Here is a 13,700-nt window from a genome sequence, read left to right as displayed (position 1 = left end):
ACCCAATGTTTTTACTAAACATAAAATTAAACCTAGCTCTTAACTCATGCTTGAAAGGTCAGCAGGAACAAGGCTGGCAACACAGTTTAGCAAACCTCCTCAGGTATTCTGTTAGGTAGCACAATTTGTGCTAACTTTTTTTCTTGATTTTTTTACTCATTTCCTAAGCCCCGGGGGTGGGGGGCCTCCAGGGCAGCTATACCAGGAAGTTCTGCAAAGCAGCAGCAGAAACAGACCAAGGGTGTGGGGCTGTCAGAAAAGAAATGTAACTTCTAGCCACTTTGCTTAAATAATAACAAGCACTTTTTCCTCTGGTGGTAATAATCCACTTCTTTTACTTGTCTTTCCCTAAAGGCTCCATATCAATTCAAAATTCCAAGTGAAAAAACATCGTAAGTTACAGTTAAGTATGATATAAAACTCTGAACCCTTCAATTAAGTCTTTTAGAACATGAGCAATGAGGTACTAACCCAACGCCTCTTAGGATGCTTCCATAGAAGACATATTTTGCATTTACACTTGGTCAGCAATTTCACACAAGTAGAAATGACTATTATTTCTTGGTGTATTGTTTTTCTCCAGGCACAAGCATTATTCCCTTTCAGAAGAAACGGCTAACACACATGTCGGGATGGATGGCTTTGATTCCAAATGCCAAGCACATTAATTGGTACTTTAAAGATGTTGAACATATAACCAATATATCATATACATCTACATTTTATGGATTTAAGGTAAACAAAGTTGCATTTTACTCAACCTACACTCTTAAAATTACAGAGACCAATGATTAAACCCAAATTGTCCTTACTCACATTATTGACTCGTGGGAAGTTCGGGGGGAAACATGCCCTCTATCGAGACCTACTCCAAATCAGAGAAGCAATCCCAAAGCAAAAACAAGATCTAAATACCCAAACCATAGTCAATAACAATAGACTCAAGCTAAACACAAAATGGATATTTTACACTAGTAGTCCAGGGGGCTAAGGGTGGAGGTATGGAATGCATGCTGAGAACTATGGTGGAGGGAGGTCAACACTGGTGGTGAGAATGGCCCTAATTCACTTTCAATATGTGCCTGAAATACAACAGTGAAAGATTTGCAATTCACAATGATCTCAATAAAATTAAAAATAAATAAATAGGGACCAGAGTGGTTCCACAAGTGGTAGGCCATATGCCTTGCATGTGCTATTCTAGGACAGACCGTAGTTCAATCCCCATGTGTCTCATATGGTCCCCCAAGCCAGGAAAGATTTTTGAGTGGAAAGCAAGAAGTAACCCCAGAGTGTCATTAGGTGTGACCCAAAACCAATAAATAAATAAACAAATAAATAAATAACGTTCCAGTCCCCTCCACCAAATTCAGATGAGGCCTCCTTCCCAGCCTTCCCTCAGCTTCCTTAATCCCTTCCACCAAACGTAGGTGAGGTTGTCATTTTGAGTATTTTCCAGCATCCTTCCAGGTCCTAACACCATTGCTAAATCTTTATTCACTGGGAATAGTTGGGCAGTGTCTGGACAAGAGCAGGGAGGCTCCCATTCCTAGTCCCCTCCACTAAGCTCTATCCGGGCCTCCTTACCAACCTTCCCTCAGCTTCCTGTTGTGTTCCAGTGCCATCAATGATCATCTGCTCTTTGGGGCCAGCCAATTTGGTGTCGAGGAAGGAATAGGAAACCTCATGCCTTAAACCCTTCCACTAAATGTATACGGGGCTGTCATTTTGGGTCTTTCCCAGCATCCTTCCTTTTTTCCCATCTGCCCTCATTTTCCCAAACTGCGCTGTCTTTCCAATTTATAACATAAACTTCCTGGAAGATTGAATCTAGCACTTCTTTTAACATCCTAAGAATTCAGCATTACAAACCATTTATGCAAAGATCAAGGGGGAAGCTAAAGAAGGCATCTACTATGGGAGATACAGAGAGAAATCTTGGCAAATATCCAAATCCCTAAATGCCTGAATCTTATAGATGAGTACCTAAAATCAAAACTTAATGGTATAACAATGGAAATCAAGGAGTCACTAGCCTTTGAAATTAAGAAATCTATAGATGAACAATTCAACCAGCTTAAAGAAGAACTCTTTTACAAGATGAGAGAATTCATACAAATGCAACTGAAGGAACTAAAAAGCATGTTAGCAAGTTATAATAGTAGAATTACTCAGGTGGAGAATCGCATAAAAGAACTTGAAGACAAATGATAAGCCAGCAGAAATAAAGAAATAAAAAAGATAGGAGAAACAAAACCCTGGAAGAAAATGTAAGGTAATTAATGAACATAGATAGAAATAATCTTAGAATTATAGAAATTCCAAAAGGGGAAGAAAACAGGAAAGGGGAAGGACAAGTAGTGAGGGAGATAATAGCAGAGAACTTCCCTACCCTCAGCAAAGAGGTTTTTCTACAAATCCAAAAGGCAAACAAGTGCCAAACAAAATAGACCATAGCAGAACAACACCAAGACATTTCGTAATCCAAATGGCAAAAACAAAGAGATCAACTTTTTAAAGATTGGAGGATAAAAAAAACCTCAAGTATAAAGAAAACAACATAAGAAAAAAACCAGATCTTCCATTTGAAACAATTCAGGCAAGAAAAGAGTGGAATGACATTCAAACTACTGAATTAAAGAGACTTTTAATCTAGAGTTCACTACCCAGCAAAACTCTCATTTACATGGGAGGGTTAAAAACATCCTTAGATAAAAAAAAGAACTGCAATATTTGCGAGAACCAAACTGCCCCTAAATAAGCTACCCAAAGAGCAATTACACAAATCAAATACCCAATTGTAAAAACAACAGCCCTACACATATAATGGCACAACAGTCCTTTCTGTCAATAGTTTCTTTAAGTGTCAGTGGATATCAGACTCAAAAGAAGAGATAATTATGATAGTCATGATAAAAATTATAATCTATTTATTTTCTACTTTATTATGCCTGATAATATAATCTAATGTTTATGTCCACGGATAGCAATATAAAATACAACTACATGCCATAAACCCCTGTTACAGAACTCATTCATTGAATATGTTATTGTAATTTGTTTTCAATTGTAGGAAGTTTACCATTATACAATAATGTTCATGATTTTAGATGCTATTAGGAAAGAAACTGGATGCTCAAGACCTGCTACCAGTGGTTGGCAACCTGCGGCTCACGAGCCACATGTGGTTCTTTACACTTTTAATTTGGATCTTCTGTGTGCCGGGCGGCCGTTCCATGAGTCAGGACTCTGCTCCTAGCCTCTGTCAGTGCTCACCCTGTGTGGCTCTCAAAATAAATTTCAATCATGGTTTGGGCGAGATTTGGCTCAGTTGAAAAAAAAGGTTGCCAACCACTGTTAGCTAGACAATACTTCATGGTATAGACTCCTCTTACAGTGTTCATTACCATATTACTTATTTTTTAGACTTGGAAATTATGAATTTTTTTAAGAATGCTCTATACACAGTCTAACCTATGAAGCTTTTCTTCAGTAAAGTTTACCCTCACCAATCAGGATTGGCCTAGATAATGGAAAACCTCTCCATCTGATTTGCCAGCTTTATAATTTTTAAGTGTTCTGTCCCATTTCACCTGTTTCATCTTTTCAACTGTAACCCATGGCTCGATCCTCAGTGTTTGTCTTTGTGTGTGTATGAGTATATGTGTTGGCCATCTCAATGTATGCCTAATGTCTGTCTGTAATATACACATTGTCTGTCTGTGTATATTGCCCTTCTCCCTGTTATATAATAACCCCTTATGTCTCCCCTCATTTGCTTACTACCTTATAAGTTCTTTTCTAAACCTTCACTCTCAACCCCCATCTGTTATTCCCCCCATTTAACCCTTTTTATTCTCTGTTCTTAACTCCTCACGAAGCAGAACATTCTTCTCTCCCCAACACCAATAAACTGCCAACCAGCTTCCAAAGTAAAAAGACTTTATCAGCTTGAGAAGAAACTGCCACTGCCTCTGCTGCTGATTTGCTCTCAGAGGCCCCTTTTCCTCCATCTTCCTTCTCTGTGGTCTGTTCCTCACTACCAGATTTGGTTTCTGAGAAGCCCCTGGCTCGAGGACATATTCTGATATGTAACTACTGGGAGCCATTTTTTAGACTCCACAGGACCAAATCACAGTCTGAATCTGTGTGCCAGATTTTAACATCCCTCCAATTATTTCAAAAGACTTAGAGGGGACATACATATCTCCTTTGACTATTTCTTTAGAGGTATTTCCTTAATAAGTATAACCCTTATTGTCTATCTTCTTATGTAGTGGCAATTCCCCTTCTTTTGGGAGATCTGCTTAGTAGGGAATTCTAGTAGATACGTTTATTTAGTGTCTTGAGTTCATGTTAGAGCCAGGTTATAGGGCTCGTTGGACTTGTTATCTTTGCCCCATATGCACTAATAGTACCTGTGGCATTGTTCCTTTTTGCATAGGCACATTAAAATGAGGGAAATTGTATGTGTGCAAGCAAGTTCTTATCTAATAGAGATAGGAACACATAAATTTTATATTGCAGGTGCTGGAACGATAGCACAGTGTTAGGGCATTTGATTTGCATGCAATGGACTTCGATTCAATTCCCAGAATCCCATATTGTCCTCTGTGCCTACCAGGAGCTACTTCTGAGCACAGAACCATGAATAGCCCCAGAGCACACTGAGTGTAGCCCAAGGCCTCCCCCCCCATTTTTTTTTTTATGTTGGGCCACACTGGTGACACTCAGGGGTTACTCCTGGTATGCGCTCTGAAATCACTCCTGACTTGGATGATCATATGGGATGCTAGGGGATCAAACCACAGTTCTTTCTACATCAGATGCATGCAAGGCAAATGCCTTACTGCTACGCCACCGCTCCGGCTCTTTTCCACCACATTTTTTATACTGCAGTGGGGCCTTACACCCTGAACACTTGTCATAGTGACTTCACTTAGGCATCAGAAGATTGGGCATTAACCATTCACCCCTGAACCTTGGATTCCATATATGGAAACAACCACAGTTTTCTACACCAACACCAGAAATTAGACTTCTACCCAGGAAGGTCCTACTGCTACCTGGCATTGACTTACTCCAGAATGGGTTCTAATAACACCCTGCTTTCAGGGCAGGGTTATCTGCATTGCCACCTAATGGTAAGATGAAACCAGAAGATGCTCTGTGTCACCATGACATCAACATAGGATTTGTACAGAAACCAGGATCTCTAACTACAAAAATCTGACAGTAACAACCATAAATGTGAAGAGTTTTTACTGGTACTAAAAAGAAAGATTTTGGGGTTGGACAACTTAGTATGTGGAGCTGTAGTTGGTCTTATGCCAGGATACTTCATAGGTTATGTCACCCTGTTTTTAGGCCAAAAGTTTTTCTTTTCTATTTCCTCCATATTTTTCTGTGCCTATGCAAACAACATCAACTGCCAAACACACACTTTTGATATTGTATTTTTATCTCCCTTTAAAAAAAAGAGCTTGCTAAACCTTCTGCTATTGTATTAATGGCTTTATTGGAGATACAGTAATTTTTACAAATATACTTGCTACTTAATTTTTTCTTCTTTTTTCTTCTCTTTCATTTTATTTTTTAGCTTTTCTGTTTTCTATTTTTAACTTTGCTTTCCCTCATCTTGAAACAAATATATTATGATCAGTTATGTCAACTATATGATGCATTTTCTTTAAATAAACTTTTTTAAAAATAAAAATATTAAAAAATAAAAAGCAAATCTGGATGAAGAATCAGAAATAAACAATCTTCCTGCCATATTTCCATAATACTAAGCTTGATCCTATTATTAGTAAGATGATAATAACTCACATTTGTTGCATACCATATACCTCAGCAGAATTTAAGGTTTTATTATTGTTATTACTAAATTGGACAAGCACAGAAAATAACAGACATTTGATTTCCTGTATGCCTACCAAAGAGGTCTATTGAAATCTAATATTCTGTGAATATTTATTTATGTATTTTCATATAGACATAAACATTTTAGATATGGTAGAAATTCCTTATTTGGCTTCTCCTGATCTCATGGCTCATCTTCACCTCTGTAGATAACTAGTATTCAGAGTTGACTATTTGTGGGGACCACGGGAGCAGCCTCCTTAGCTGTTCTATGAGGCCTGGGGGCTGCATTAGTGATTCCTGGCCACCTTGGCCATCTGGTTAGCCTTAGACCCCAAGAATGTGCTATTCCTTGGTCCTATTTTTCTGAAGATGCCCAAGCTCCCCTGGTTCTTACCTAAGCTTACTGTCAAGCCAAACCACTTTTAATGCAAAATATATAAATAAAGCCAAAGTTTAAAACCTAATAAAGGCAAAGTTTATATCCTTAAAACCAGTGTATATTGTGGAGAATATTAACATCTAAAATATTTCACTTTTTTAAAAAAAATGTTTAAAGGAAGAAGATTATGTAATCATATCTCATAACTTCACTCAAAATCCTCATATGTTTAATGTTATTGATATGAGAAATGGCTCTGCAAATCCATTGGATTGGAACACAAGCAAGAATGGAGACTGGCACCTTGAGGCAAACACTAGTACTTTATATTATTTGGGTATGTCATAGTTCTTGGAAAAAGTGACTGAGTATTTAACTTTTGTCTAAAGGAGTAGAAAGGCAATTTAATAGGCCAATATGTTATCTTATACCTGAGTATAATACTTTAATAAATATTTATTGGATGAAAGAATTATAGATTAAACTAGGCTAAAAAAGCTTATAATAAAGTCAAAATGTATAAATTATGTTTGGAAATTGTACCAACTGTCTTATCATTGGTCTAATCTTTAGTTCACAAAAGCTAAAGTAAATTAGTAAAATGGAAGCTGTTGTATATTTTGTGTTTGTTTTGGAAAATTAAAAATATTTAAAAGTACATTTTAATCAAGTTTTAAAATACGGATTTGGGGGAGTGTTTGGATCACATCTGGTAAGTTTTCAGAGGTTCTCCTCTGTCTGTATTCAGGAATAACTCAGGTCCTAATCTGAGGATCATATGTGATACTGGGAAATCTAACCTGGGTTGCCTGATTGCAATGCACCTGTTTCCACTTTCCTATTGCTCTAGCCCCAAGTTTTAAAATATAAGCTTTTGCCAAGATATTATGACTGTTTTGTTAGCAAGGCATTTATCTTATTGGAATTTCTCTATAACTTCCAGACATTTGAATAACACTGAATGAGTATGAAAAATATTTGAACTTGCCATGATTGTTGTCTTTATGGTGTGTGTGTGTGTGTGTGTGTGTGTGTGTGTGTGTGTGTGTGTGTTTTACATTAAAGAACTATTGCAATTCTACTTTTCAGTGTCAGGTCGAAATGAGCTTCCTCAGAACCAACCCATTTCTGGCACCCTGGATCCTGCTGTCAAGGATGTTGTGATTAATTTCCAGGCTTACTGCTGCATTTTGCAAGATTGCTTTCCTGTTCATCCCTCATCAAGCAAACCAGTTCCCAGGACGCGACCAGCCACATATAAGTATATATCTTGTTTGTTATTGCTTGTCAATACTCTTGATGTAGTCTTTTCTGAAAGTCACTCCTCAATGAGAAAATATTATTCTCCAAGTGTGCAATACCTTGTAGTCATAAAACATTCCACCCTTCACTTGACTGTGTAATCACTCTGATGAAAATATGAGTATTGTTGCAAAACAAAATGGTGTGTGACTATTACTGATGATCTGCAAAATACGTGCATGGGTGTTACACTTATCCCCCTATTAAAGACAGGAGAAAGCTAAAGCCTCATGCCCACAAATATATTAACTGAGATCATAAAGTTTCTTGATGGCACCTCAAGAAAAACATCCAAAACTAAGTTCCTTTATTGATCAGGTTCTTTTTTGCAAGTTGTATTTCTTTCTCTACAAAAACATCAGGATAATTTTACTTATTTATTTATATTGCGATGACATGGAATGAACCATTGTCTCCCATATAGGGAAGCAACCCTGGCCCTACAACAAAATAATATTATTTAAACTAGTTTACCTTATAAGTATAAATTAATTCATCTGGAGGAACCAGTGTTAGCCTTTAGCTCAACCATCTGTTTTGCGTGTGCTAGGCCCTGAACACACAAATCACAAATTACCTATATTACAAAAAATAAAAAGTTGAAAAAATATTTTTTTTTTGGTTTTTGGGTCGCACTTGGTGATGCTGAGGGGTTACTCCTGGCTCTGTGCTCAGAAATTGTTCCTGGCTTGGGGGGACCATATGGGATGCCTAGGATTGAACCCAGATTTGTCCTGGGTCAGCCACATGCAAGGCAAATGTCCTACCACTGTGCTATTGCTCCAGCCCCAGAAAAAGTTAATTCTTTTTAATTAATGATACTTGCTTTGTCTTTGGGACTTATTTATCCCTATGTCATATTTTTATGTAAAACATTAGTTTATACTTTGTATTATAGTAATTGCTACATCATAGTCATTAAGGCACTTAATGACTTGATCCTGAATTAATGTATATTTGTGTCCCTTCTGGATATATAATAATTATTAAAATAATGATGGTGGAAAGACATTTGGTGGAAATAAACCTCTGTGAACAGTTTTCAATCAGGATATCAACTTTATAATATTACAAGAGGTTATATATGTTCAAGAACGAGAGAGTAGAAAATGTCTTTCCATCATATTTATTTCAATTTAATGTTGCATTCATTCTGAACACAGACCTGCTATCCTGACCCAGAATTAGGGACTTGACCTCATGACAGGGACTTGACCTCATGACATGTCCTTTCTCCAAAAACATTTTGGGGTTTTTGTTGGGTTATTTTTATTTTTATTTTGTTTAACATACTTATTTTTACAAATAAGTTCTTTAAATCAGCATGAAATACACAGTTACAAAATTGTTCACGATTAAGTTGCAGCCATACAATGTACAACACCCTTCAAAACTGCACATTTCTTTCTACCAATATCTCCAGTTTCCCTACAGCTCTCCTCCCTGCCCCCTTTCCTACCTATCTTTATGAGAGAAATTTTTCTTCTCTCTCTCCCTCTCCTTTTTTTATTTTTCTCTATCTTTCTCAGAGACATTTTTGATGTCCTCTCACAGACTTATGTCACTATAATCTCTTGGCCCAGCCTCCATGATACAGCATCATATGCAGAGGTCTTTCAATAAGCAAAGGACGCATTCCTTTTAATGTTTTTATTACGGGAAATGTTATATAGGGATTTTATAATTTGCATAGCAGAAAAATAGAGTAATTTAATCAGGATTTATTGAGAACTAAAAATTCATTCAAACTGTGATGAAAAAGAAGTTTTTTTCCAATGATGAAAACTGTGTAAGTAGTTCATATGTATTGAGTTTTATTTACAATACATACTATCTTGTCTATTTTGGTGAAACTGTAATAATTTTTCACATGCATTTTGTCAGCCAAAACTTTTCACTTAGTGCTATACCCTATAGAGTAAATCATTAAATATAGAGAAATAATGCTTAATGAAAATATTTCTTTTTTCCATTCAGCTTATGGTCAAATAATTCCTTCTGGCAATCATCTCCAGAAAATAATTACACTCTACCACATCCAGGAGCAAATGTGATTATTCCTGAAGGTAAACCCAAGCACATCAATTAGATGCTTGTTTATATGACATTAGGATAGATGCCACAATACTTAACGTTTCTTCCATAGGGAGCACACTTGGACGAATAGCATATGTGAAAATGGATTGCATTATTGCTTCCTAGATATTCCACCCAGATTTCTGAGTTTTGAAGTAAACCTAAATATTCAGAAAAATACACATTCTGGGAAAAATCAGAGAAGAATCAGTCATTATATAAAAAAGGGAGCACACATTTTAAAACTTGTACTCCTTGATAATCTTGTTAATATTTTTCTACACATTATAGTTCTATAGATTGTGCTCTATTTTTTACACTAAAGTCTTGTTTTATATATAGGAACATGGATCGTTGCAGATACAGATATTCCACCAATGGAAAGGCTTATAATTTGGGGGGTTCTAGAACTAGAAGATAAAAGAAATGTGGAAGATACAGAAACTTACCGAAAAGTCGTTTTGAATGCTACCTATATATCAATACAGGTAAGAGTGAGGTTCATGTCATTTATATTCTCATTAATCAAATTCTGAAAGATTGGAAATTTATTGTATAAATTCTTAGATAGCCTATTCAATTGATTGGCATTAAAATGTCTTTAGCTCATAAAATGAGTCCATAGAAGCTATGTGTCATTCAATGACATTTCAGTTGGCTCTGGATCACATAAGTTACAGTGTGCGAGCATGTAGCCTCGGTATGTTGGAGGCTGTATTATCTACGGTTGTGTTAATGTAAACCACCATGCTTGCATGATAAATACTTAATGATTCAGTCTTACAATGTTTTGTTTTGTTTTGTTTTTATTGGTTTTTGGGCCACACCCGGCGGTGCTCAAGGGTTACTCCTGGCTGTCTGCTCAGAAATAGCTCCTGGCAGGCACTGGGGACCATATGGGACACCGGGATTTGAACCAATCACCTTTGGTCCAGGATTGGCTGCTTGCAAGGCAAACACTGCTGTGCTATCTCTCTGGGCCCCTTACAATGTAATTTTATTTTTTAGACCAGAGACTAATGTGAAGGTACTTGACTAGCACAATATATTCCTAGTGTTAAGTGGCTTCTAGCTGTACAGTTCTGCTTTCCTTTAAGTTGTGGACTAAAATTCCTTCGAGTGTATTTATCATGTTTCTATTGAGGGGAGTAATTGACATACCACTATTTGGCTACTTTTAGTCATACATGGGATATTTGTAGTAGTATTAGGTAAAAACTAAATTCACAGCTTGCTCTCACAAGTGCAGAATCCCAAGAAGTCTAGGAAAACATTATAAGAATTTGCCAAGGAACTGCTTCCAAATGTGAAAACCAGCTATAAAGAAGCTGCTGAACTCTGCTGGAACTCTTATGCCAGCACCTATCTCTGACTATCTCCTGTGCTGTGCTGCATTCTTGGCCTGATTTCATCCTGTATGTGCCTTCATCTGTGGACGGCTAGCCTTCCCTGGTGGTGAGTTGATATGCCCAGAAAGGGAGGAGCCAGAAGAGCATGTCCCCTCAGCTTCACTATGCAGCCAAGTACATCATTTAGCCAATGAATACAACCACAACACGTAGAAAAACCCACAATACAAGTGTGACAATGGGGAAACAATGCATGCCAGCGCCAGATATAGAGAATGAAGATGGCAACTCTGATGACCAGAACATGGCCAACCAACTAGTTAGTCTCTCAGATAAGGAGTTTAGAATCGAAATATAAAAGATGTTCAATAACTCAAAGAAAGTATAGAAGAGAACACTAATAAGAATCAAGAGAATATGAAGATAGAAATCAGCAAACTCCAAACTGAAATTTCAGGTCAAATAACAGGTCTGCAAAACACAGTAGATGAATTGAAGAAAAAAAAAATACGGATGAGCTTTCCCACAGGTTAACAGCAGCTGAGGATAGAATTAGTACACTGGAAGATGAAATGAATAACAGCTCCATACAGCAAAGAGATTGGAAAAAAGCCTTAAAGCAAATGATCAAACAATGAAAAAATTACTCAAAGAATGTGAACAGATGAAAATAGAAGTCTATGATAAGCTCAACAGAAACAACTTAAGAATCATTGGAGTCGCAGAGACCCAGGAAGAAAATCTCCAGGAAGAATAATGGTCAAGAACATCATTAAAGAGAAACTACCAGAGCTAAAGAATACATGTGATCAAATCCTGCATGCCTGAAAAGTACCAACTAAAAGAGACCCCAGAAAAAACACCCCAAGACACATCCTAGTCATAATGATGAATCCCACAGATAGAGACAGAATTCTGAAAGCAGCAAGATCGAAAAGAGAAATTACATTCAAGGGAACATCCTTGAGATTTACCACACACCTGTCACCAGAAACACTCAAGGCCAAAGGCAGTGGTGGGACATAGTGACAAAACACAATGAAATAAATGCTTCGCCTAGAATTCTGCACCCAGCAAAACTATCTTTTAGTTTTGAAGAAACAATACATGGTTTCACAGACAAACAACAGGTCAGAAACTTTACAGACTCAAAACCAGTCTTAAAAGAAAAACTGAAAGATCAACTTTAAGACAAGACTGACCAACAGGCACATCAAACTTTGATATAAAGATGGCACTAAATCCCAGGACAATTCTTTCTCTCAATGTCAATGGACTAAATGCACCAGTAAAAAAAAGATCTTCTTTGAAGACCCTGAAGACTCTACCAAAAATCTTCTAGAAATAATAAACTCACATAGCAATGTGACAGGTTACAAAAATAACACACAAAAATTACTGGCCTTTCTATACACCAATAATAATAGGGAAGAAATGGACATTAAAAAAACAACCCCACTCACAATAGTGCCACACAAACTCAAATATCTTGAATCAACGAGTAAAAATGTGAAGGGCCTATACTATAAAAAAGAAAACTATAAAACTCTGCTCCAAGAATTAAGAGAGGACACGCAGAAATGGAAACATACCCTGCTCATGGATTGGCAGGACTAACATCATCAGAATGGCAATACTCCCCAAAGCATTGTACAGATTTAATGTGATCCCTCTAAATTTACCCATGACATTCTTCAAAGAAGTGGATCAAGCACTTTTGAAATTCATTTGGAACAATAAACACCCTTGAATAGCTAAAGCAATCATTGGGAAAAAGAATATTGGAGCGGGGCCGGAGAGATAGCATGGAGGTAAGGCATTTGCCTTTCATGCAGGAGGTCATCGGTTCGAATCCCGGTGCCCCATATGGTCCCCCGTGCCTGCCAGGAGCAATTTCTGAGCCTGGAGCCAGGAATAACCCCTGAGCACTGCTGGTGTGACCCAAAAACCACAAAAAAAAAAAAAAAGAATATTGGAGGAATTCCTTTTCCCAACTTTAAACTTTACTACAGAGCGATAGTTATCAAAACAGCATGGTATTGGAATAAGGACAGGACCTCAGATCAGTAGAATAGGCTTGAATACTCAGAGAATGTTCCCCAGACATATAATCACCTAATTTTTGATAAAGGAGCAAGAAATCCTAAATGGAGCAAGGAAAGCCTCTTCAACAAGTGGTGTTGGCACAACTGGCTAGCCACCTGCAAAAAAATTAAACTTAGACCCCCCCAGCTAACATCATGTACGAAGGTAAAATCCAAATGGATTAAATACCTCGATATCAGACCCGAAACCATAAGATATATAGAACAACTCGTAGGCAAAACACTCCAGGTCATTGAGACTACAGGCATCTTCAAGGAGGAAACTGCACTCTCCAAGCAAGTGAAAGCAGAGAGTAACAGATGGGAATATGTTAAGCTGAGAAGCTTCTGCACCGCAAAGGAAATAGCACCCAGGATACAAGAGCCACCCACCGAGTGGGAGAAACTATTCACCCAATACCCATCAGATAAAGGGCCTATCTTCAAAGTACACAAGGCACTGGCAGAACTTTACAAGAAAAAAACATTTAATCCCATCAAAAAATGGGGAGAAAAAATGGACAGACACTTTGACAAAGAAGAAATACAAATGGCCAAAAAACACATGAAAAAATGCTCCACATCACTAATCATCAGGGAGATGCAAATCAAAACAACTATGAGGTACCACCTCACACCACAGAA

At 37.3% G+C, this 13,700-nt stretch overlaps 1 protein-coding gene across 1 annotated transcript in view; it reads left to right on the top strand.

Moving 5' to 3' along the window:
- PKHD1L1 (PKHD1 like 1) overlaps positions 1–13,700 on the top strand; it is a 187,918-nt gene that overhangs the window by 123,582 nt on the left and 50,636 nt on the right. Inside the window, exons 51-55 of the mRNA XM_049772942.1 lie at positions 584–735; positions 6,422–6,581; positions 7,334–7,505; positions 9,524–9,612; positions 9,965–10,110. Of these exons, the coding sequence (XP_049628899.1) occupies positions 584–735; positions 6,422–6,581; positions 7,334–7,505; positions 9,524–9,612; positions 9,965–10,110 (719 nt within the window). The remainder of the gene's footprint in view (positions 1–583; positions 736–6,421; positions 6,582–7,333; positions 7,506–9,523; positions 9,613–9,964; positions 10,111–13,700) is intronic.

Source organism: Suncus etruscus, chromosome 5 (assembly GCF_024139225.1).
Source record: "Suncus etruscus isolate mSunEtr1 chromosome 5, mSunEtr1.pri.cur, whole genome shotgun sequence".
NCBI classification, from domain to species: Eukaryota; Metazoa; Chordata; class Mammalia; order Eulipotyphla; family Soricidae; genus Suncus; species Suncus etruscus.
Note: the sequence above shows the minus strand (reverse complement) of the source record. Positions and strands in the feature narration are given on the sequence as shown.